This window comes from Girardinichthys multiradiatus, chromosome 4 (assembly GCF_021462225.1).
Source record: "Girardinichthys multiradiatus isolate DD_20200921_A chromosome 4, DD_fGirMul_XY1, whole genome shotgun sequence".
In the NCBI taxonomy this organism is placed as follows: domain Eukaryota; kingdom Metazoa; phylum Chordata; class Actinopteri; order Cyprinodontiformes; family Goodeidae; genus Girardinichthys; species Girardinichthys multiradiatus.
Window position 1 is genome coordinate 6,759,335 of NC_061797.1, and position 27,088 is coordinate 6,786,422.

The 27,088-nt window shown below is 39.3% G+C and overlaps 1 protein-coding gene across 1 annotated transcript in view; it reads right to left on the reverse strand.

The window, feature by feature from the left end:
- The window catches only part of LOC124867304 (neural-cadherin-like), a 260,114-nt gene that overhangs the window by 129,383 nt on the left and 103,643 nt on the right, over window positions 1-27,088 (reverse strand). Inside the window, exon 15 of the mRNA XM_047363684.1 lies at window positions 17,808-18,022. Coding sequence (XP_047219640.1) covers window positions 17,808-18,022 — 215 coding nt within the window. The remainder of the gene's footprint in view (window positions 1-17,807; window positions 18,023-27,088) is intronic.

Consider the following 27,088-nt stretch of genomic DNA (forward strand, 5'->3'; position numbering starts at 1 on the left):
GGGACAGGAAGTGCCTCTATAGCATTTAAAGAGACGGCACCAGTTGCTCTTGGACGCACCTCAGAACAGGTAAAAGAAGAGCCTGTGGAGCTACAATAACAAGGAGCTCAGCCCAAAGCATTGAAGTTCAACTTTATACAGACCACAACTGAATGATTTAAGTGTGACAAGGAAGGATGTAAAAGCATGATATGTCCCATTTAAGTCACCAAAATCCCTTAGATGAAGAGATTGTGAAGAGAGTATTTCAAAAGAAAGTTGTAAAAAATAGTAGATAAAAATCTGAATTGGGGATGGATGACATTTTGGAGGTATCCTTTTAGCTTTCCAACCTGTATTTAGAATCCTCCAAGTGTGATCAGATCACCCATAATGGATGTCATTGTCTTTGAATCAACCAGTGTCCAGCTCACCTCATTCAAATCAACATTCCAGGTAAACAGGGGTATCTCAGGGTTGGATACCTCTCCCTGTTCCACTGCCTTGGCTCAAACGACTTTACTGGTGTATGTCCAGAGATGGGAGTTCTATAACCTGAACTAAGTGGAAAACCTGCTAATCTGCTGAGGTCTCAGGAGAGAATATGTCTGGAATTATGTATTATGTCAATACTGCCACACACCTGGTTTTCAAATTAAAATATCATCCCGTCACAATTTACGTCCAGTAGTTCATTGTTTCTAATTTCCCTCATGGCTAGCCTGAGGCTATACTCACACTGGCCCAATGCCAAAATTAGGGGTTCACTTTGCACTTAAAGCATTTGCTCCTGGGTGTCAATTAAAAAAAGGAACGAACCAAATCCCTTTTGGCTCTCTTACAGTTCCAGCTTAAAAAACACTGGTTTCATTCTAGAATTACAAATAACTAGAAAAATCTGGACAAAACTCTGACATGTATTTTGCTAACCCAGACAATCTCAGATCTGACTTAACGTGTGTGTCAGTTGAAGTTGGAGACTGTCAAAAATCTAATTCTCTTGTTGCTGCTCTAATTTCTCTGCCCTTTGGGTTTCAGAAAAAAAAAAAAAAAGAAAGAAAGAAAATTTTCCTTTTGTAACCTTCTTATTGCATCTCCTTCTGTGCCAGTCTTTCTATCAGCAGACTTTCATCTTTAGTTTCTTTATTTCATCGCCTGAATTACTTCACTTTTTCATCAACTTCTTTAATGTACACTTTGCATTGAGCAAAACACCTCATTTTCTGCAGAAACCAACTTTTCTACTGTGCCAATATAAGCTGTTTTCTTATCAAGCTCACTTATTAGAAGCATTGACCCTAGTGGAATCTGATTGCTAATCTGCACCTTTTCAGGATATTTTAGGACATGGATGTTAGTGCATCTTCACCTTGAACTAAATGTAATTATTTTTTTATTGGGTATATGACATGCTGTCTCTAACTCAGCTGTATCTTTGTAATCGACTTCTTTATGCTGCCTCTGATATAATGTAGATGAGAGAAAAGGTTCCGAAGGTTTCATTTTTTTATGCTACAGAGTGTGATTTTGTTATCTTCCTAATCCTTCTTAATTTTCACGCTCTGTTTGATCTTTTTAACTGCAAAGCGGAATGATCCCCTCATTTAAATGCATTGACTGAGGCCAGGAAATAGATGAAACAATATTCGCGACATCTGGTCAATTCAAAACTATTCTCCTTTTCTGAGTTTCTAAGTTCTTTTTTTAAAATTAATTACATCTCCAACTACTGTCCCATCCCAGATCCTTCACCTAAATACTGCACCCTCCTCATCCTTTTGAGAGTTGGACATCAGATAAATCCCACTTTTAATCAATTATACACATACTGGTGAACATCAGATGTAAGTATATGCAGAAACATGCATGCACACAGGGTGCATATGGACCCAAATTGATCCATGGTGACACATTTGTACCATTTAGTCTCAATACTCTGGAAAATTACTCATTCAGCTTTAGCTTAAATTTTAGCCCTTAATGACCCAGGGTGATGTCTGTTTAACTGAAAACTGCTGTCATGTGACATTAATTAGATTTGTGTTTTCATTAGCAGCAGAACAGGACTAAAAACCTCAACTCTGGAGTTTTTCCTGGATAGGCTCATACCCAGGTAGGTACCAACAGACACCAGCGAGCTTATCCTAATATCTGAGAATGGTACTGCACACACCCTCTCTAAAAGGAAAACTGTGAAACAAAGCATTTCACAGACATCATCATGTGAAACCAACTAGAAGCTCACAGAAAGCCGACTGAAAAAATGGGGTCCTACTGGTTTCTATGGCTGCCTGAACACTTGTATGTAATAATCTGTAGCTCAGGTGAAATGTCTTCTGCTCATTGTCCCTCATCATGACCAGCCTGGTGATGTTCTTCAAGGTAAACTTCCACCTGGTGCCCTGGTGGGTGAATCAGTGATTTGGTTGATCTCTAAGACTACATTACTGCTCCTGGCAGTTATACAGCAGCAGAAAGTGATTTTGACATTTTTACCAAAAATGTTTGAGACTTTCTTTTCTTTTTCTTTCCCTCCATCTTACTCTTTATGTTTACTTCTCATCATTACTGTGACTATACAGGTCCTTCTCAAAATATTAGCATATTGTGATAAAGTTCATTATTTTCCATAAGGTCATGATGAAAATTTAACGTTCATATATTTTAGATTTATTGCACACTAACTGAAACATTTCAGGTCTTTTATTGTCTTAATACGGATGATTTTGGCATACAGCTCATGAAAACCCAAAATTCCTATCTCACAAAATTAGCATATCATTAAAAGGGTCTCTAAACGAGCTATGAACCTAATCATCTGAATCAACGAGTTAACTCTAAACACCTGCAAAAGATTCCTGAGGCCTTTAAAACTCCCAGCCTGGTTCATCACTCAAAACCCCAATCATGGGTAAGACTGCCGACCTGACTGCTGTCCAGAAGGCCACTATTGACAACCTCAAGCAAGAGGGTAAGACACAGAAAGAAATTTCTGAATGAATAGGCTGTTCCCAGAGTGCTGTATCAAGGCACCTCAGTGGGAAGTCTGTGGGAAGGAAAAAGTGTGGCAGAAAACGCTGCACAACGAGAAGAGGTGACCGGACCCTGAGGAAGATTGTGGAGAAGGGCCGATTCCAGACCTTGGGGGACCTGCGGAAGCAGTGGACTGAGTCTGGAGTAGAAACATCCAGAGCCACCGTGCACAGGCGTGTGCAGGAAATGGGCTACAGGTGCCGCATTCCCCAGGTCAAGCCACTTTTGAACCAGAAACAGCGGCAGAAGCGCCTGACCTGGGCTACAGAGAAGCAGCACTGGACTGTTGCTCAGTGGTCCAAAGTACTTTTTTCGGATGAAAGCAAATTCTACATGTCATTCGGAAATCAAGGTGCCAGAGTCTGGAGGAAGACTGGGGAGAAGGAAATGCCAAAATGCCAGAAGTCCAGTGTCAAGTACCCACAGTCAGTGATGGTCTGGGGTGCCGTGTCAGCTGCTGGTGTTGGTCCACTGTGTTTTATCAAGGACAGGGTCAATGCAGCTAGCTATCAGGAGATTTTGGAGCACTTCATGCTTCCATCTGCTGAAAAGCTTTATGGAGATGAAGATTTCATTTTTCAGCACGACCTGGCACCTGCTCACAGTGCCAAAACCACTGGTAAATGGTTTACTGACCATGGTATCACTGTGCTCAATTGGCCTGCCAACTCTCCTGACCTGAACCCCATAGAGAATCTGTGGGATATTGTGAAGAGAACGTTGAGAGACTCAAGACCCAACACTCTGGATGAGCTAAAGGCCGCTATCGAAGCATCCTGGGCCTCCATAAGACCTCAGCAGTGCCACAGGCTGATTGCCTCCATGCCACGCCGCATTGAAGCAGTCATTTCTGCAAAAGGATTCCCGACCAAGTATTGAGTGCATAACTGTACATGATTATTTGAAGGTTGACGTTTTTTGTATTAAAAACACTTTTCTTTTATTGGTCGGATGAAATATGCTAATTTTGTGAGATAGGAATTTTGGGTTTTCATGAGCTGTATGCCAAAATCATCCGTATTATGACAATAAAAGACCTGAAATATTTCAGTTAGTGTGCAATGAATCTAAAATATATGAATGTTAAATTTTCATCATTACATTATGGAAAATAATGAACTTCATCACAATATGCTAATATTTTGAGAAGGACCTGTAAATGGTTTACTCTTCTATGATATTTTTTACAAGAATAAACCTGAATTTCTACATCCTCCAAATAATGGTTAACAGGAGGAGAGACTGATTAACTCCCATAACTATGTTCAGCTGCGGGAAACAGACAGCGGTATCAGCTGCCAGGATGAGGATTCACAGTGTTACTGTAACTTACTGTCAGTCCGAAATCAGGTATTACTGTTAACTTAAGGCTCTGTCATGTCACTCTGCTTCTTCCTGTGCCCGCGTGATCACACATATGGAGCTCAGACTCTGATCTGATGCAGGCGCACATTCTCTGCTGCTCTTAAATGACCTTCTTCCTTTGTTTTTTTGTTGGCTGTTAGAGGTACTCAGTTTAACCTTTGGTGAATGAATCAGGCAAGTCGATGGCCCTGGACTGAATAGCCGAGCTGAACATCAATGGTGTAGACAGATTGCCAGTCCACCCCTGGTTGCCAGGACAACATTTCCAAAATGAGGGTTGTGCCTGTTTAGCAATAGATACAACACATCTATAGAAGGTCATATATATAACACTTCAACTAATTAGAACATACTTTTTGAACTACTGAATGTTGAACATGTTACCAAAAATACTGCTATGACATATACCACCTCAGGCTTTAAAATGTAAAATAGCTACCTATGGCCAAAAATGTTTCATACTTGGCCAAATGGATTGGGGTATACAGCTAAAAACCACAACAGTTGGAAAATTGCGATCTTTTGATGTGTTATATTGTAGTCGGTGGAAGTTTAACATCTCTAACTAATTAAAGAGGGGTCATTCTCATTAGCTGAATTAGTTGTACAAGAAGACTCCAGAGTCATCATTTTGCCTTTATCTCACATTATATTGTGTTAATACTAACAAATGTTATTCATAATTAATAGTTTATCGATATAAATTCTGCTAATTACATGATTGATTAAGCCAATTTTTGTCCAAATATTATTTAAACTAAATATTTCCAATGTGACAAATCTCACGTTTTTAAAGACTGCCACTGGGTGGAATAAAAATGATTTTTTTTTTCCAGAAATGTGATCTTTGAGGTTCATTGGGTCTGTGCTATGCACCATTTTTGGAAGGAGAATGGGTGGAGGCTCTTCTGGGTTATAAACAAGGTAAGCTAGCTTGATAGATGATTGTTTGGCTAAACTAAGCAGGCTTTTTTTTTTATTCTAATGTGATCATTTTAGAGTGAATGATGGACAGTTGTTTAAAAGAGAAATGCCAGGAAAATGAAAATCAGAAATGAGGGACAGTCCCAAGGGAAGACAGGGGAAAAATTAAAATGGAAAATGGATAACAAAAAGGTGAAGCAACAACCTGTGGACAAAGTGAAGCAAGAGGGGGGAGTGGACAGATTTGGAGTAAGCATGAGTTAACACTAAAGTTGTGAGAATATCAAGTTAATGCTAGATAAGAAGCAGGCACATGAGAGAAAAACATGAGAAACAGACAAAACAAAAATGAGATATGGGCTAAAACAGATGAGTTGTAGGAACAGAGCTGGAAACACAAAGATATTTTTTCACTAAAGGAATAAGAAGCCAGGTTTTTGCATAGACTACTGACCCATTGTGTGTTGTTGGCTAACGATCGAAACAGTTTAACAAGTGCTTCACCCGCTTTTCTGGACTGTGTTTAATCAGTATTCAGTTCCACATCAAATGACTGCAGTTGTCACGGAATTAAGGAAAACACAACACCTGGGGGCAGCTGCCAGTTTGCAGCAACAAGGCTGTTCCCCAGGTATAGGAAAGCTTTTCTTTACAGAAACTCACATTAGTCTAATAAAAGTCTAAATAAATAGGAAAATAAACCTTGGCTGGGAGGTGCGGGTTTTTTTCTTTCATTGTGATCCATTCAAAGATTGTTTTAGGTTTCATTTCTGGACAAGAACTGTCAGAGGTTTGATATATTATGTGCAGTTTACTAACGTATCCGTATGTGTAAGTTGCCAATATTTAAAACAGGTAACATTACTTAATGCCATCTGGCATGTTTACACCTTTACTGCTGCAGAAAAAGGAGCTTTACTGACCTTTCAAACTGATAAACATCAAACGCCAGTGTCAGTGTTGTACTCAGCTTTCTAACCCATGCTAGGAGCACAGTTAGTATCTGGGCTCAATGGCATCATATGCCGCATAGGCCAAAATATCTCCAAAAAATGCTTATGTTTGCCTTTTTGACTTTTCTCTGGACATACTTGCTTAACAGGAAGTTAATGGAAGTTTTACAGTTCCAGCAGCAGCTTACTGTTTTTATTATCAGTCATGATTGTCCAAGTGAGCCTCCGCAGGAAGGGGAGGGGCTAAGTGTGTATGTGTGTCTGCAGTGCTGCTGTGTGAAGATGTGTGGCCAACTAGGGGAGATGAAAAGGGCTCAGCGTGAATCAATTTTAACATAAATTAGAGTCTTTAAAAAAAAAAAAAATCTTTAGCAACAATTATATATGGAAATTATTTTGAGAACCCTAAATGTAACACAATATTAAATGTATCTCTCTCATTTCTCTTCTCAGAAATAAGTCATAAGCTGAAGATTTAGATTTCATGAGAATTCCATGAACAGAACATCTCTAAATGGACCCCAAATGTCAGCAATATGACGTGTGTGTTGCATTCATTGACGTCAACAGTACAGGTTACAGTCTCCACATTGCATCTGAAAGGAGCTACTGAAATGATGCTATCCAGATAGGTTGGATGTTGTATTGCAAGCTGATTTATTGAATCAGTGCACACTAACATCTGTGATCTGCGACTAATTAATTATTTCTCTATTATTTATTGGATTGAAGCAAACACTGATCAGTCGATTAGCAGATATTTCAAAAACTTTTTTTTAATCACCTGTTACAAGCCCTCCACATTAATAATAATATTAACATGAATAATAATATGAATATTAATAATAATCATAATTTTAATTATTCAATACTAAAAAATAAGAGTTGAGCAGTACAGGTGCGGAATAATCACTTTGTTGGTCTAAAATGTGCACCTTAAAAATATGTTACAGCCTTATAAGCTAACAAAAACACAAATTATTGTGCTGAACCTCCTTCTGTTTTTTAGCAAATGGAAAAGACACAACATGAAAGAGCCTCAAAGAGACATATAAGAGTGGCAGATAAAAAAGAAAAATGAAATGTAAATGACCTGCTGTGTGTGGACTGGGCTGGAAGGTGTTTATAGGAGATGGCATACCTTTAAATGGTCTGGGAACAACAAGTTTAGCACATAACTTTGCACTAAAAGGGCTCATCCTCTTTACTGCGACTCATACGTAATTCATTACCTCCTGCTCCGACAAAAGACAAGCAGAGCGAGAGAGGATGAGAAAGAGTAAGAGAGAGTAGAAATGCGTGCTTTGTCTACAAGGCAAGTTGGAACTCCTACAGAGTTGGGCCTCTTAACTACAAAAACTTTCCTCCACCTCTGTGGGTGTGGAGATACACAGGAGTCCAACTGATAGCATATGGACTGCATAAACAGCATCACACTGCTCTGCACTCCCCACCTCTGTTCCTGTGACACTAGCAAACATCTGTCTCATAGATGCTTGAGCCTACAGAAGTCAGTGTGTGTACAAATCAGCAGGTGAACAGCAAATGTTGAGCACAGAGCTTGTATAAATGGTGTCAGATGACTAGCCAGCCCTGCAGTCGATGCATATTGGATCTCAGCATCCTCCACTTCCTATTTCATAGCTAGTATAGAGTCAGGCTATGGGTGTTGCTACATAACTGCTTAGTGTAAACTGAGCAGAATGCAAAAGTGTATCTGTTTGTGTATCCCCGCCTCTGCTTGGGAGACTGTTTCATTCTTCATTTATGGTCTTAATTTGTCACTCCATCCTCTACTTTAATAGAGGCACCATGTCAAGGAGTAAACAATTATATTAGGTAAGGATAATATGTTCCTATTGGGTGAAGGGAAATTCTTATCTGAAACCCTGTCTGCACCCGATTGAAATGGGGGCAACGTTATTAAGCGAATTTCATTTGTCTTGTTAATTGGTCTATTGATTGGAAACACACTGGCTTCTGGCTGCAAGGCATTGCATGCATGTGTCTATGAGTAAGCCCAGTGCTTCCAGTCATGTTTGTCTTTTATTGCTGATAAGACTCAGAACAAATCATTACAATTACAAACAGTCTCCCAGTAAACCAAGGGAACAAGTTACAAGTGAAGTTTAATGAAACTGTTCATACCTGCTGACCTCATAAAAAACTAAACTAGGAAAAATAAAGCAATACCCTCTTATTAAAAAATTATCCAAGGAGCATGTAGACCAATACTAGAGAAGTGACTTTATTAAGTTGATTAATGTTAATGCCCCAACCTCATAAAGCAGGGGTGTCAAAGTCTGGCTGGTGGACCTGTTTGTGGCCCCTCTGAATGGTTTTGTTCCTAAATACAGTTCAAGGATGGTACAAAATTAGCAGCTGATGCAAATGCACACTTTAAAAAAATATATTTTTAGAATGGGATTTTCAAAGTCAAATCTATATCTTCTGGTTAAATACACCAACGACTTTAAAAGAAGGTGTCCTCAACCCCCAAAAACTAGCAGACTGTATGCCCTTCTTTGGATAAAGGCGAACGAGTCAGACTCTTTTTATGTTCAGCAATTGTAATGATTTACAGATGCGTTTTTTCAAAGAACTTTTTGTGCTGGTGTCATAAATACATTTCATGTTTAGTTGATTGTTAATCAGATAACAATAAAATCCTAATATAGGTATTAATGGCTATTCATTTAAAATCAAACTTAAAATTTTGCAGCAGCAGGCTGGTTTTAACTTGATGATTTTGGGCCTTATGACAAAAAGTTGGGGCACTACTGTTACAAAGATAATCTTACATTTAAACCCAAAATTGTTTATAACTCCGGCATATTTTAAATTACTGTTATTTTCAGACATTTTTTCTGATTGGAAATGAGACAGGCACATCTAAAAAGATAGTCAAAAGAAGTCAGGTCTCTGGCTGGGAACTCCAAACCATTTTATACTACTACTTGGAAGAAAGCTATTATACTACACATTACAATTTGTCTGAAACTGCAAGAAGCCTGAACGTTTTTGCCTTACAGCCTGTGTTTCCTGAACTCACCACACCCACAAAGAACTAATTCAGCCTCCATTAAGAAAAAATCAGTCAGTCATTTTGTACCGCTTCTTCCATAGTGGGTCGCGGGGAAGCTGGTGCCTACCTCCAGCAGTCTATGGGGGCAGACTGAACACCAACCAAGAGATTGTTGAGGCAATTAAATAAAAGGTAAATGCCTGCTTGGCAAGATGTTAGGTATGGCAGCTTATAACTGTCACTGACTCCAGTTTCAAGCTGATGGTTTTCAAACAAGGTGCATCCCATTGAGAAAACAAGTTTTGTCACTTTTGGAGGCTTTTCTGCTGTGGTGCCACAACTACCAAATCAGAAAAAAGAACAAAACGGGGTAGCTGCTTAAAACTATTTTTATTATCATCATACTGCCAAAAAAAGGGTTGAGTCTAGCATCAGGATTCTTAACCATCATTAGTCTATTTCATAGATTTTAAAATATAAATACAAAAATCCCCAAGATTTCAAGACATTTTTACACCAGGCAGGCTTTGCATGCAAGATCTGCAACAACCAAAAACTGGCAGAAACACCAGGAAGAACGACACAAGTAATCAAGGAAGGAGGTGTGACTTAAGAAAAAAAACAAGGAAGGAAGGAACAAACAGGGAGGAATGTAAGAAGGGACACAAGGAAGGTGGACACAGGAGAAAAGGAAGAAAGGACACCAGGAAGGAATGAAAGACAACTTGTAGATAGTCGGAGAGGTATATAAAGCTTTTCCTTTCCGTATCTTACGGATACGTTAGTAGTTTCCCTACTTAATCAGATCTGGAAAATACTCACATTAAATTCCAGACTTCTCCAAGCTGTACAGGAACCCTGCAGTATGTACTCCCCTTCCTCTTTATGCCTCATGTGCAAATTTATATTATAGGTTACTAATGGTTCAAAACCATAGATGAATTAGGGTACAACCACAGCTGGGACTCACTGGATAGATGAGATCTTGGAACTCTACAGGAATCCTGATTAAATAAAAGCAAACAAATTAAGAAATATATGCTTTTTCTGCCACTTTCATCTATGTACAGTATGTAACTGACTAATAATCCAAGCACTTTCTGAGGCATGATTTAAAGACACACTGCATTGTTTTGAACATTAGGCAGCTATATTAGGCTGGTATATGTTTGTAGAACAAGTGGCAAGGGTTCAACTTCATTTTTCTACAACGTTACTCACATGAATAAAATATGGGTTCACTTTTGGTCAATAAAATAAGAAACCCTTCATGAAGTGATCTAAGTCTGGATGAGCTCTGTGCATAAGAATATGTTGACCATCCTAAATCTAAAACATATGTATGCTAATCTAAGGATTCGTGTTTTTCTGAAGGTATGCTGATTTTAAGTTCAATGCCTACAAGAGATCAGCAGAGACTTTTCTATTGTTTTAGCCTCTATACATGCACAGATTATACAGTGTTCAATCCATGTAATATCCTCTTTTCCAAGTGGCTAAAGACTGGAAACAGCACACTGCTGCGTTCACAGTGTATTTGTATGCGAATGCCTTCCACCTTCTCTGGCCTACACAGCAGGGCTGGCTTGGTGCAGCTGCCCTTCGGCAGGAAAGAGGTCTGGATGAGTGGGTGGCTTTGGAAGAGTAAACCAGCATCTGACATAAGGAGCTCAAATACTGCAGTGTTTGTATAGATGAAAACAGCAGTAAGTAAAGTGAACAGGACAGGCAAAATCCGATCTGTTTTTCTTTTTCTTTTGTTGTGCAATTTCTATTTTCAAGGTGTATAGCTTGCCGTTTTCTGTCCTAGAACTTCCTATTTTGTTTGCACTGCCTTAAATGTTACGCTAGTGACTGGGAGAAATTAAAATTTTTTTGTTACACTCCATGTCAATTTTCCTTCCTGAATGAATTTTTGATTCACTTACATTATTTCAGCTGCCAGCTCCATTGTTTTGCCCATGTTTCCTGCATATCACACAGGTGCAACAGCTTGCTAAGATCTGGAATCACTCTGTTTCAACAGCAGGCTCCTCAGCAGGTGTTTTTTTCTACAAAGTAAAACAATTGACTCAACCTACTCCAAGATTAATCAGTCCACCATATTGTTGCCAGGGGTTGTACTACATTAAATACAGAATGAAACATGCAACACTCAATTCATAATACATTTCATTTAAAAATTAAATTGATTTATCATTTACTTTTGGGGTGCATAACTCAAGCTATCCTCTTTTAGTACTGCCTTAATTGACATAGTAGCACTAGTCAGGCAGTGTACACAACCCACATAGGGAAACAAACAAAACTAGCCCTGTGTTCAGCTTAGGCAATGGAAAAATCACCACACCTTTCATCAAGTTTAGTTTGAAACACATCCCCAAACATGATTCTGGTCTCAGTACAAAGGACAGGAAGAAATGTAGAAAAAGTTTAGATCCAGGTCCAAAAAGACTTTATTTTGTTCAGGTAGGAGCTTTAGAAACATGTGCTTTAGCCCTATAGAAGATTGTACTTTGAAGTGAATTTAACAGTTCACCCGGCTATGTTGAACACGAGCTATGTTGAGTTTTTAGGACCCATTCCACAAAGGAGGCTTTATTTGATCCAGGCTTTAGTAATAAGTTAAACTCATCACCTACTCAAGAGCGGTTTACACTCAGAATTCTGATTTAGACCATGTCAAAGAGGCTCAAGAGTAGAGGTTTGGTGGTATTTTGTGCAGAAGGGTCAAACGATGTGCGAAATACCTTAATTTATTTGTAAACATGCACAGAGGCTGCAGTAGAAAGCCTAAAAAAGTTAGAACCATGGTAGTAGAAGCAGTACTCTATCAAGCTAGCATCCACTAGGAAATACCAGCTTTGTTAAATTAGTGTTCCAGTACACCCCACTGCTTCTTTGTTTACTAAATCAGTCACTGCTGCCTCTTGTTTTGTCATCCAATAAAAACTGTTTCACCTGTTTTGCATATTTTGCTCTGTTTATATTGTTTCCTGTATGATGTAGTTTAATACATGTTTTTTTTTGTACTACTTGTCTGAAGTGGAGTAACAATGTACAATTAAAACTAGATTTTTACATACACTGTACACTGCAAAAATATAATTTGTTTTCTCACTGTCTGACATTAAATTAGGCACAATTTTCCTTTAGTAGGTCCCTTTGGCGTGTCAAAATTGTTTATATTTGCTAAATGCTAAAATGTTGGTGTTGATGAAAAATAGGAACATTTTGTTCTATTCTTATTGTTTCCCACAGAAAAAGAAGAAAAAGGGGAGAAGTGAGTTTAACAAATAACAATGCAGATGTTCTCTTTATGTAATGATGTTTAAGTCCATTTAAGGAACAATCCTGATCCTGCCCCAGAATGACATAGACTCCCCCCCCCCCCCCCCCCCCCTAAATTCTCCTGTGACCCCAACATTGTTATTTACAACTCAGAGTTTACAATACATTGTCTTTGACTTTGTTGCCGATCAGATAAGATTGTTGCTTTGAGACTAAAGTGTTAACTGATCCTATAGGGACTGCTGCTAGGGACAGGGAGGGGTATTTTATGACCATACCTAGTTACATATACCCTGTTACTCTTAATAAATGAGAAAATCCTCTGTTTTCCATACATTTTGGTGTTTGTATATTCTCTCTCTGCAGAGATATAGTCAAGCACTGGACATACACAGTCCAGGACTGTAAGCAGGCAGCAGAGTTAGGATCAGTAATCTGGTCTGGGACCAATGTTATTATTATTATTATTTTTTAATATCACAAAAATAATCCTAATTGCCTAAGTAGAGGGCAACTGGATTTCTTCTCTTGTTTCTTGAAGATGTTTCATCTCTCATCCAGAAAGTTACCTCAGTAGAGCTGGCCTCAGATTTAATCTTTCTAACAGCCAAAACGCAGCCTCACTTTGACACCCCAGGTTTTTGTTTTACAGCCAAAAACACTTTGAAACACAGGACCAAAACAACTTACATGCTGGGATTGTTAGGTGACAACAACCAAAGCCCTGAACTTGATGGAGGGTAGTGGCAGATACTTGAATGGCATTAACAGCCCCATTACCTTTTGATAAGAGGTTAAAAATCTTCACTTCTCTTCAATAATGAGAAAGAGATTTTTTTAGAGAATCTTTGAAACCCTCTCTAAATTCAGAATAGTACATGCATTTGTGTAGTATTTGGTAGCATTGGCTTTTAAACTGTATGACCTGGGTCAAATGTTATGGTGTCCGTCACAAGCTTCTCACAGTGGTTTTCTGGAATTTTTGCCCATTACTCCTGACACAACTGGTGTAAGTCAGTCTGGTTTGTTGGCACACCTCTTTTCACCTCTGTGAACACATCTATATGGGACTGAGATCTGTTCTGTAAGATGGCCACTACAAACCATTGACTTTGTTGTCCTGTGCCCACTCCACAACTAATATGCTTGTATGCTTATGGTTCCTGCTATTTTGGAAGACCTTGTGCCTAAGGTTTAATTTCCTTGCAGACACCTGAGAAAATGTTTCATTATTTCCATATAATGTTTTTATTGCTCATGATGCCATTGATTTTGTGAGGTGCACCAGTCCCTTTTGCAGCAAAACACCCAGACATCATCATGCTGACACCTGTTTTTCCTCCAAATGTTATAATGGCCATTATGGCCAAATGTGTGAATGTTAGTTTCATTGAACCACAGGACACAAAAATGACAAATTTTCCCCTGAGTGGATTTGTGAACTGAAATGGTTTTAGGTTTTGATTTCGCAGGTATGGCATATTCCTCACTGAATGGCCTTTCATCCCATGCCAATTCAGAACCCATTTCACTGAAGATAATAACTCTCTCTCACTAGCTTCATCCAGGATTTTAACAGGATGGTTTTGTTCTGGGAATGATATGCAAATTTTGCACCAAAATACACTACCAGTCAAAAGTTTTAGAACGCCTTTCTCATTCAATAGTTTTCTTTATGTTTATGACTATTTACATTTTATGTAGATGCTCAATAAACGCATCAGAACTGTGAATGAACACATATGCAATTATGTAGCAAATGTAAAATTGTGAAAGAACTTTAAATAAGTTATTCTTTAGATTCCTTCAAGTAGCCGCCCTTTGCTGTGATGACTGAAATATTAACCTTTGGCCGTCTCTCAATGAACTTCTGGGAAGTTCTTCCTAGACTCTTTGGAAAACTATTCCAGGTGACCCCCTCATGAAGCTCATGGAGAAAATGCTGAGGGACCAAAGCAGTAATAAAAGAAAAGGGTGGCTATTTTGAAGAATCTAAAACAATACATATGTCAGTCAGTCATTTTCTACCGCTTATTCCATAGTGGGTAGCGGGGAACCTGGTGCCTATCTCCAGCAGTCTATGGGCGAGAGGCAGGGTACACCCTGGACAGGTCACCAGTCCATCGCAGGGCAACACACAAACAACCATGCATACACTCATTCACACACCTAAGGGCAATTTAGAGTGACCAATTAACCTAACAGGCATGTCTTCGGACTGTGGGAGGAAGCCAGAGTACCCGGTGAGAACCCACGCATGCATGGGGAGAACATGCAAACTCCATGCAGAAAGACCCCCGGCTGGGAATCGAACCCAGGACCTTCTTGCTGCAAGGCAACAGTGCTACCAACTGCGCCACCGTGCAGCACCATAATCCATATGTTTAAAACTATTTCATACTTTTTGTTTACCACATAATTCCATGTGTGTTCATTCATAGCTTTGTTGCCTTTGGTGAGACTCTACAATTTAAATAGTTAAGAAAATAAAGACACCATTATGTGAGAAAGGGTTTCTAAATCTTTTGACCTGTAGTATATTCATCTCTGGGACGCAGAACTTGCTTCTTTCCTTGAAAGTATGATAGCTGGACGTTCCTAGCGTGTTTTTAGTAACATAACTGCTTAATTCAATGGATGTGATACCTTCAGGCATTTGGAAATTGTATCCAAGGATCCAAGGAACCAGATTTGTGGAGGTCCACAGTTCTCTTGCTGATAGCTGGTTTCTTTTGATTTTCTCAAGATGTCACACAAGGGAGCAGCGTGACTGATGGTTTGCCTTAAAATATATCCGCAGGTATGCCTCCATTAAACTCTAACACTGTGGATAACATCATTATCTGGGCTTTAAAACATAATTTTGAAATGTATATATACAAATAATTTTGGTAATTCAAACAGAACAGCAGTTTAGTCTGAAAAATGATTATTTTTTCTTTTTATACAGTATATTTAAATACATGATTTTAACTGTAGAATGTTCTAATCTTTTTTGTCCTATTGCTGATGTTATACAAAAACACACATCACATATATCTGCACTCATTACTCAAATCTACATATTAAAAAACAGCCAACATCCAGCAGTGTAATAATAATATAGTTATTCTAGTGAAGACAGACAGTTGCTCTGATATAAGACAGGACAACTTCTGTTTAGATACATTTTTCACACACTTTTTTCAATTTCCTGCAATGACCCTTTTAGCAACGTGGCCCAAAGTACAGACTTCTAGATGTGGAAGATGTTGTTAATCTAAATATGTCTTGCATAACAGTCCAAAAAAAATCTGTCGTGTTTTCTCACACTAGAACATTACTCGAAGATTACAGAGTACAGTCTATTTGGCTGTTGTTAGGGAAGTTGCAATTTTCTCTGTTCTTAGCGTTTCTGCCATTCTCAGGTCCAAGATGAGTCCATACCTACTGATTCAAACTAGGCTTTAAATAAGAGCGTGATAAAAGAGATTATAGTTTAAGAATAGATTAATAATTATTAAAATTTATGTGAAACAAAACTTTGTTCAGAGCAATATTTCATTTGGTATCTTCATGAAATGCCAAGATGATTGGAATGTTTTTAAACCTGCTGTCTGCAGTAGCATGAGGCTCCAACACAGACTCGGCTCCCTGATGGATTTGTTACATGCACCAGGTCAACCTTGAAACAAGTTAATTAGAGCTCTAAATATATACAGCCTGACAAATTACACGCTGCACATGGATTCCACTAAAGACTCAACTAACCTAATCCTAAGTCTTTATGACACAATCAACCCCAAAACACCCTCTGAAACAAAACAACGAAAGCAAAATGAAATCATTCAGGAATTACAGAGTACACCTGCCATTAACATGCGCCCAAACATCCAGACACACACACACAACACATCCAGCTCTCCCTACGGACCTCCCCTCCCACACTTATTACTTTGGCAGTGATAGAACAACAGCATCTCTCCCAGGAGAGAGGACCAGTGCAAGGAAAGAAATAGCAAGAGAGATGACGAGGTGTTAGTCTATCAGATTAACACACTAAATATATCAAGATCCTCCTGCTCTCTTTTTATCTGTCTATAAATCCTGCTCTCTATTAAACAAGCTTTGTTCTTGATCAACAACACAGTTGCCGCATGAAAAGAGAGGTCCATCATTTTAACTGAAGAGCTCCACACATCCTGACAAAACTATATTTATGTATGTTTTCTCATCTTTCACGCCCAATTTTGAAGAAAATAAAATCACAAATAACAGAACAAAAATCATGCATAAGTTATATGGAACATAGGTGAGGAATTCTCATCCAATCTCTACATAACTCTTAATGTTTAACATACCCGAAAGTTCTTTTCCATTGAAACATTATGCTTCACCTCATGAAGTCTACATATGTAACAAAATATAGGTTAAGATGTCCTTTTGTAACTGCCAACATGTACTCCTCTTTTCAGCTTTGCATCTGGGTGCAGTCACTTCAGACAATGGCACAGACAATAAGCCATAAATCTTTGTGAAATATCTGGTTCAAAACATTTCTAGGCGAGGAGTATGATAAAACACAGGGATTCAAGTTTTCCATCAGGTAGCAGTATAATATCACTCAATCACAAGTTTGTACCCATTTTAAGGCAATGTTATGTTTTCAGGCATTCTACACATTTTTCATGTAAAACCGCCATACTTTTCCAGATGCAACTTTTCAGACATTATCCCTTTAGATGAATTGCATGGTACAATAATTTCCATGCAACTTTATAGGACTTTCATTCGATCCAATGAGTGTTTTAAGTTCAAACATGACCATCTATAGACAAGGCATTGAACTAAAGAAAGATATTTATACCAAATGTAATGAAGATAATACATCAGAGACATTCACCTCACCCTAATCCATTGGTATTACTAAGGTACGCTCTCTCACCAAACGTCTCAGATTGTTACTTCACTTTTAAACTCATGTTTTGATGTAATTTTAGTATAAAGTCACATCATATTCTCAAGTCTTGCAAAGTGGGGGGCTGAAGTGAAGTAAAAAGCTTTGACATACTGTATATGTGGTTTATGAACCGGTGTAGTTCCTCCTAAAAAGAGGAATGTCATCTTTCTCTTACATCTGGCAGACTTCCTGGTCTAATTTTATTCTGAGTGGATTAACCCTCCCCTGAAATGTTACATGCATAAAAGAGTAAAAGCATTTCTTCTCTTTATTTAGCTAAAGTGTTATTGCATTGTACCTATGGCCATGAAGTCCTCTTGGTCCCAGGCTTGCAGCTGTGCAAGTGGGCCGCTGTACAGCAGCAGTCCATCAGCCACGTCCGTGATAAACTCCAACGACACATGGCTCTCAAAACAAGGCATCATAGGAGGAAACCAGGCATAACCATTGCCATGGAAACTGTGCTTGTTCTGCTGGCATTCAGGTCCCTCAAACTGAGCAGGGCACTGGCACCTTGGGAAGAGGAGAAAATCAAAAGATGAAATTACATGAATTAGTAAATGCAATAAATGGGGAATTTGGCTTTTAGTGACATTTCCAGAGATTCTGGTTAGGTAACTTAAAATCATGATATTCCTTGCCATTTTTGAATCCCATTCAGTCTAATATTTTTCCAAGTATTTTGCAGCATATTAGCCCTGACCGTCTGTAAGTCACAGTTGCTTCCTCCCTTTAGGCATGGCTCCTCTTTCAACCATCACTCACTCTCTGTATGTTCAGAGATGCAGATGTTCTCATTAGTGGCAAAGCCGCAGGGGGGAAGTCACTGGATCACTTGGAAAGCCCTCTTACAGTATTTTCAGACATTCCAGGTCTCATTTGTACCATTTTATTTCAAAATGCATCTCTTACATATTCTCTGCAGGAACATCTTCTGCTTCTCAGTCTATGCTCTTTCAATATACTCATTTTATCACCATAAATCAATTAAAAAGTTTGGACTTGGCTGGGTTTTGTTTTTGAAAAATCAGAATAACCCAACAAAATGTAAAATATGTTGTTTCTATTAACATATTTAAATAATTTTAAGCCAGTGATCATTTAACATCCATTTCCAATCGCACAAATCCTATAACTTGCAAACAACATATGACCCCATGCAGAAATAAAGTGTAACCCTGACCCTAAAGGGCTATTAGCTGAGGTGTCAACAGAGCACTCTTTCCCAGCGCAGAGGGAAGAGTGTGACATCAGTGAGAGGATGTACTGCTGTGCGCTTGAAAGCCTGCTTCCTGAACCCTGTTCACTAACAGCTGAACTCCTGAAACAGTAAGGAAATAATTAGCTGGTGCAGCAGTGAGTGCTAAGCTAAGTTAATGAGTAGATAAAAGTAGGGCTGAAGCTAGAAAGAAATATTTAAAAGAGCCGAGCAGTAATTAGTATCTAACACTGTTGTTAAGATGTAAAGTTGTTTTAAAACACATACATGAAATATTCCCTGATAAAATGTTTGCTAAAAGATTTTGTATGATTTACAGTGCTTGTGTTGGCCTTCATGGACTAATCTTGCCGAACTCAGACTTCTGTTAGCTATGTTTATTAGTTTTACATTCTATTAGAGTTACTGAAATAAATTATCTTTTTAATAATATAATACACTATTTCAATGCATAATAAAAAATATCAAATTATAAATGATTTAAGTCTAAAGTTAAGTGTAAGAACACAACAGATTTAACTAATGTTTGTTATAATGTACTAAACGAAGATGAAGACTTCCATAGGATGAGAAGACAAATTAAATTAGCACCTGGCTGGAGGAGGGGTCAGAGGGGTGTGCATGGTTTGGGCAGGCGAACTGGCCTGAGTTGTTCTCAGGGTAGAGTGGTCTCGGCTTCTCGGTGGGTTTTGGCTCTGTGGGTTTTCTGCCTTTTGTGGGCTTCGATGTGGGTTTTCTCTCAGGGCTACTTCTGGCTAGTGTATGGGTGCCGGGCATGTGTTCTTGGATTTGGATGGGTCTTCTCTGGCCGTCATGTGTGGGTGGCGCAGGGCAGGGGTCACTCTGTTTTGCAGTTGCATTGGGCTTCTAGGCCTTCTACTGGGGTGGGGTTTGGTGGGTGGTGTGTGTTTGGAGTTGGGGATTTTCAGTGTGTCCCTACAGATGTATGGAAGCATGTGTGGTGTCACTGTTACTTTGGGTTGGGTGTGGCTTATTGGCCAACTTGGTGTTGGTGTGGGGCATGTTTTGTTGCTTCGCTGGCCTGGTTGTGGCTGCAATCCAGTGCCGGGCTAGGGGGAAATGGGGGACTGGGCGCTCTGTTGGGTCTGCCCCGTCTGTTCGGGGGTGGTTGGGCATGTTGGTTGTGTGCCCTCCTTTGTGTGGCGTAGTCGTGTTGCGCTGGGACAGCTGGTCTGCTCAGTGTTGCCTGTCTCTAGCCTTGTGCCTGATGGATGTGCCTCTGCCTCCCTCCTTGTTGGAACTCTGTGAACAGGGGTGCCTACTGGGGTTAGCTGGAAAGCTGGCTCCCTGGGAGAGTATTTTGTCCCCCAGTCCTTCCCTCCCCACTCCCAGACACCCCCCCCCTCGGTTGGGGGTGGGTTTGTGTCCTCTTTTTGAATGTGGGGCCACCGGTGTTCAAAATACAACACCTTAGTGGAAAATCAACTGTTATTACTAACTGTTGAATGTGGAAGTAAATTGTTTGCATGAAAAAAACTCTTTGTTGAAATATGAATTTGATGATTGTAAATAAACCAAGTTTCAAATAGTATACTTAATATAAAATATATAGATTACACACCTACTTACGCACACAATTCAAAGACAAAAGGCATTTCTTCAAATAGACTCTTCTGCTTGTAATATGTAGATATTTCAAACCAAAACTTATTCTCCAGTTAGTCAGTATTCCCCAGCACTCGTACACATACACATGGTCTCATTGGTGTTTTTTTAGACAGCTAATTTCTCATTTAAATGCTCCTGTATTCCCATTCTCATATTCCTGTCTTCTTTTTTCAGACTGGAAAGAGGAGACATCCAGAGCACAAACAAAAAGTTATTCATGATTTCAAGGACATATTACATTTACTTTCACTTTAAGACAAGAGAAGCATATCACTGACAAAAACACAATTTAACATATTAAATTAGATCACTTGTTGGTGCTGTCCTGCGATGGACTGGCGACCTGTCCAGGGTGTACCCCGCCTCTCGCCCGTAGACTGCTGGAGATAGACACCAGCTTCCCCGCAACCCACTATGGACGAAGCGGTATAGAAAATGACTGACTGACTGACACTTGTTGGTGCTTCATAGCAAGCATTTACACTCATCGGCTACTTTATTAGGTACACCTGTCGAACTGCTCGTTAATGCAAATTTCTAATCAGCCAATCACATGGCAGCAACTCAATGCATTCAGGCATGTAGACATGGTCAAGACAATTTGCTGCAATTCAAACTGAGCATCAGAATGCAGTAGAAAGGTGATTTAAGTGACTTTGAACGTGGCATGGTTATTGGTGCCAGACGGGCTGCTCTGAGTCTTTTAGAAACTGCTGATCTACTGGGATTTTCACGCACTACCATCTCTAGGGTTTACAGAGAATGGTCCGAAAAAGACAAAATATCCAGTGAGTGGCAGTTTTGTGGGTGCAAATGCCTTGTTGATGCCAGAGGTCAGAGGAGAATGGCCAGACTGGTTCGAGCTGATAGAAAGGCAACAGTAGCTCAAATAACCACTGGTTATAACCAAGGCATGCAGAAGAGCATCTCTGAACGCACAACACGTCCAACCTTGAGGCGGATGGGCTACAGCAGCAGAAGACCACACCGGGTGCCACTCCTGTCAGCTAAGAACAGGAAACTGAGGCTACAATTTGCACAGGCTCACCAAAATTGGACAATAGAAGATTGGAAAAATGTTGCCTGGTCTGATGAGTCTCGGTTTCTGCTGCAACATTCAGATGGTAGGGTCAGAATTTGGCATCAACAAGATGAAAGCATGGATCCATCCTGCCTTGCATCAACGGTTCCAGCTGGTGGTGGTGGTGTGATGGTGTGGGGGATATTTTCTTGGCACACTTTGGGCCCCTTAGTACCAATTGAGCATCATGTCAACGCCACAGCCTGCCTGAGTATTGTTGCTGACCATGTCCATCCCTTTATGACCACAGTGTACCCATCTTCTGATGGTTACTTCCAGCAGGATAACGCGCCATGTCATAAAGCACGAATCATCTCAGACTGGTTTCTTGAACATGACAATGAGTTCACTGGACTCAAATGGCTTCCACAGTCACCAGATCTCAATCCAATAGAGCAGCTTTGGGATGTTGTGGAACGGGAGATTCGCATCATGGATGTGCAGCCGACAAATCTGACAAATCATGTCAATATGGACCAAACTCTCTGAGGAATATTTCCAGTACCTTGTAGAATATATGCCACAAAGGATTAAGACAGTTCTGAAGGCAAAAGGGGGTACTAGCAAGGTACTATCAAAAACTCAGTACTAGCAAGGTGTACCTAATAAAGTGGCCGGTGAGTGTGTGTAACTAATGTCAATACCTGCTTCATAATTTTAACTAGTATGAGTGGATCTCTGTTTGAAAAGATCTCAGTAAACTATATATGCTATTGTTGCTTTTAATTATGCTTATAGTATAGATGACCCTTTACTATAATCTGAACAGATTTTGTCACCTCTCATGGTTTTGGAAAAATAAAATTCTGAAAGTGGGACAAAAGCATATACTGGTTGAGCATTAGTAGATACTTCGACCCGTTATTTCTCCAAAAATGTACAGTAAAATTCTTAAATATTTATTTAATATAAATGTTCTGAAGGTAACTGTGTATTTCTGACTGTCAGCTCACTTGACCGCAGTGCAGTAAAATATCGATAGGTTAACGCCATCTGTTCTCGGTTTTTGAATCAGAAAATCAAGTTTCCCTAATCTTATGCTTAAGATTCACAATGTTGCCCTCATCCCACTTTCTGCTTACGCTTACTCATTGTTGGTAAAATGGCAGAGTACACAGTGTACAACAAGAAAATAAGGACACTAAATAATACTGCTGTTGAATGACTTCCATTGTGGTTTTATATTTCCGTTGTGGCTTTAGTATTTGTGTTGTGGCTTTTGTATTTGACCTGACACCTCTGGGCCACCGTACTATGGGGCAGCCTCGACTGCAGCGAAACGAGACGAGTCATTGGATAAATGGCCTCGGCCAGCCTGGACACTCAGCTTCTGCATGACGATTGGATGATCTGTCTGAGGCTGAATCCCTTTTGATTGACAGCGAAATGAGCAAATCAGCGATCTTAAAATTGAGCTTCCCCTCCTTGAAAGACCAGCATCCGCCACTGCTGCTTACTGAATGCTTGGAGTCTAAAAGGACATTTTTTCTTATCAAAAACGGTACAGCCCTCGGTGCGGCACACATGTCCAAATAAATACATTGCTAAACCTGAACCTATGCAGAGCATAATGTATGCAATTGAGTAGATCTCTACATATTACTGCACAACTTTAAAAACCAGCACCACAACAAATGACTGCCAGCTACATTTGGTACACTAGTATTTTCTCCATACCAGTACACATCACTGCTATGGATAAAAATAGCCTAAACTCCAAATTCAGATGCTTGTGGTATTTGACCTGCAATTGAAGCTGCTGGTTAAGCAGGAATAGATGATGGATTCATCCATACTTTTATTTATATTAACTGCAACCTAAACGTTTAGCTGATGAACAAAAAAAGTAAAATGTAAACCCATTTAGACTAAATACGGACTATAACTGGGTAATAAAATATCCATGGATGTCCAGTGTTTGAATGGATATTCCTCAGTAAAGTATAATCAGAGACCCAAGGAAAACATTCATGCCTGTATTTCCATTTTTGTATTGTCACACTAATTCTCTGTGCTCAATCTGCGACACAGCTTCCAAACCTTCCAATCCTCTTATGGCAGCTTTGTTTTGCTCTTCTGTTGTCTGCTGGGAATTGGTTTTAGAGTTGGTCCGGATGCCACAATCCCAGCCCTCCCCTCAACTCTCTTGCTCCTGAAATGTCATTATTAATCCCAGCGCATTGATTATCTGCATGTTCTTGCTTCAATCGTGACCCGTAATCTGTATTTGTTGGGGTGTGGTCATATCTGAAAGCCTGTGAAGCAGAAAACTATCCTGCAGCACTTTTATCTTTTTATTAATTCTTATCTGTTTGTGTTATTTCATTCTCCCTCACTTCTCCTCTCTGGCACAGTGTTTTTATTTACCTTTACCTTTACCCTCATTTTCCTTATCATTTTATTGTTATCAGTTTTTGTCTTTTCACTCTGGAAAAACATTTTCCATCTTTCTACGTCTCACCTCATGTTCCTCTTCTTTCTCAATATCACCAAACTTTATTTTCTTTTCTCCCTATGTTTCTGTTGTCGTCCTTCTGACACTTATCTAGTCTTACTTAATCTTCTATTTATTTATTTCTCTCTTCCACGTTCTAAGATCATTTTCTCAGCTTCTGATATCCCACATCTAGTTTCCTCTTTGTTGGACCCAGCCAGGGGAGGGAACAAGGACTGAAATGCACACAGAGAACAAAAGACAACTGGTAAAAACTCTGAATCCCAAAATGCCCAATATTGACCCATTTTAAAGGCAGCTCCCAGGGTGGAGAAGTCACAGCTAGAATCCATGTGACATCATAGAGCTACAAGACTCTGGAGACAGCTAGTGATGTGACTTATGGCTCTTTAAAGGGAACCGAATATTCTGGATCCATTTACTTCAAGGAGCGGTTCAAAAGAGGCATTCAAGCTATCTATTAAAAATAGATAGCTTGAAGAACTAATCATGTTATCCCTAACATATAAATATACAATTTTGCGAAACCTGGCATGTGTGGGTGAAATTCACAAAAAAGTTAAAGGATCTGCACTAATAGTTTTATTTAATTTTTATTTAGGTGCAAAATAGAACCACAATATGTTCATGCAAAAAATCTTTCTTTTTCGATACATTTTCATAAAATTAAGTAACAAATGTCAAAATATAAATATCAAAAAACAGTAGTTATTTACTATAAGTGTATGCATTAATACCGTTTTAGTGCTGTTTGTAATATAGAAACAAAATAAAGACAGCAAAATGTGACAAAATAAAAGAAACAAAAGTCACCTGCTAAACCTTTAAATATAACTATTAAGGCAATTCACTAATAGTAAAAAACACTTAACTGTTAACTTAAGTTGCTGTATGCAGCCCACGTCAGTGTTGCAGCCAGGTCGCGCACAGTGTCACACAGGTGTCTGCCGTCATGACACGTGACAAGAACACTGACCAATGAGCATGCGCTCTGTTTGCTCATACCAACCTCTCCTCTCTGTTTTAGTAATAAATATAATTAAAAATGTTATTAAACTGAAAGAGTTGAACATGCACTGGGTGCAGAGGAGTAGAAGCAAGCATAGTAGTAAAAAACAAAGAACGGCTTAGTAGCCGAGACTCGAGTCCCATCATTCAAAGTAATGAGCCATTCAAAAGAATTGGATCGTTCATGAACGTATCACTAGGCGCCGCAGCTCTCTTTCTCTTTTCCCCCAGCTCACACATGAAGCACAACGGAGGAAACACGCAGGAAGGTTTTGATCTCACTGGCCAAGCAAAAGTAATGTCAAGTCAAGTTTATTTATATAGCGCTTTTTTGCAACAAGGCACTCAAGGCGCTGTACATGAGGAAAAACATCACAATGATACAGAAAATCAAACAACAGAGGTAATTTAAAAAAATAAAGAGAATAGAATGATGGATAAGAAAACGAAAGGAAAATTGGATTGAAACCCTAACTAATAATGTTTAGATGACACATTCAAAGGTCACTCTAAACAAATACGTTTTTAATCTTGATTTAAAGCAATTTAGGATTTACAGTTTTCTGGGAGTTTATTCCAGATTAGTGGAGCATAAGAACTAAAAGCTGCTTCTCCATGTTTGGTTCTAAAGACTGCATCTTCAAAGAAACCTTGGATCGAAAAGAAATGATGGTCTGCTGTTTGTGTATCCTAAGACTAGCCATCTGAAACTGACTGATCTTCTAAAGAGAAGAATCTGAGCCAAAGATTGTTCAAAAAGAGATAGGTTGTATTTAATTACGAGGCGTTTCCCTGCCACTGCTCCTAAGAAGATGGCATTTGAAACCGTAACTCCGCATTCTTGAAGCCTGTGCCAGTCCAGACGTTACACTGAGAGCAACACACTGGCACGTTCACAGTAAGAGGTCATTTTGGGGCAAAGAAAATTAGTTTAGGAAAAACAATTTAAGTATTGCTTGAACTGTGGTGGGCCGGAGCATGCCACAGTTGAAGCCATCTGTGATTCATGCTTTATCTCAATGAATGGCTTAAACACTGATGGTCTGTTAACATTAAGTTGTTAATTTTTGTCTGTGTTTTCCCTTCATCTCCTCTTACTAACATGCATAAAATATGTCTGCATAGTCATTTCAAACATTCTAAATTGTGTCTCCGTTATCCCAGCTGCTAATGCTAAAGCTCTGCTAATGGTAAGACAGTAGCCACCATTGGCTCTGCTGTGTTTACTATACAGCTAACTCTGTTTGCAGCACAATCAGTCGTAACATGTCGCCAGCGCTCATAAACACATTAAGATTTTTATTTATGGTACTTAAAGGCAGGGGTGAAAGTGAGCCAGTACGGTCCGGTACTGCGTAACACCAAAAGATTCTGTGCCGGTATGCAGTACCAGTAAGAGGTACTATGAAGCCATCATCCAGAACCAGTTACGGCTGCAAAAATTCACGAGCACACAAAGAAGATCAGATCCACTACCAATAGGCAGTCTAAAACACGACTTAATCTGTTTATAAATATAGTTATCTTCCCCTCATTCCAAATCGTTTCTGAACTGTTCTGCTATGCTGGAGCCTCATTGCTCTTGCTTTGCTTCTCTCTCCTCGGAGCTCGAGGCTTTAATGAACGGCCAGCCTTTAAAACAAGCACCGCTACATTTAATGCCTGTCTGCTCGCCGAAAAATACCCCAGTTAAAAGCAAAGGGAGAGTAACATCGCTTATGACCTGAGATTTCCCATACACAACATGAGAGCGCATGCGCACTTACCCCCAAAACAGAATGGTTGCCAAGGAAATCGGTGCGTTCGATTTAATGGACTGGGAGATTTTACACAAGTGGTGCACAGACATAAAAAACCGCCGCTTGCATTAGGACAGGATGAACAATAAATCACTTACCATCTACAGACTTTTAAATAAAAACCACAAAAACAACCGAACTGTCAAATTTTTAATTTAAATGAAATCAAAACTTGACCACAATGCAGAGAACTATAACTTCTTTGTTCAAAAGAAAAGATGGAAACTGAAGATGACAAGTTATGCATCAGAAAATGGTTTATCGTTTCATACATGGCTGTTCTTTAACAATTGAAATGATGAAGTGAGAGCTGAGCCGAAAAGCGAAGCTCTTGATTTACCGGTCGGTCTACGTTCCTACCCTCACCTATGGCCATGAACTTTGGGTC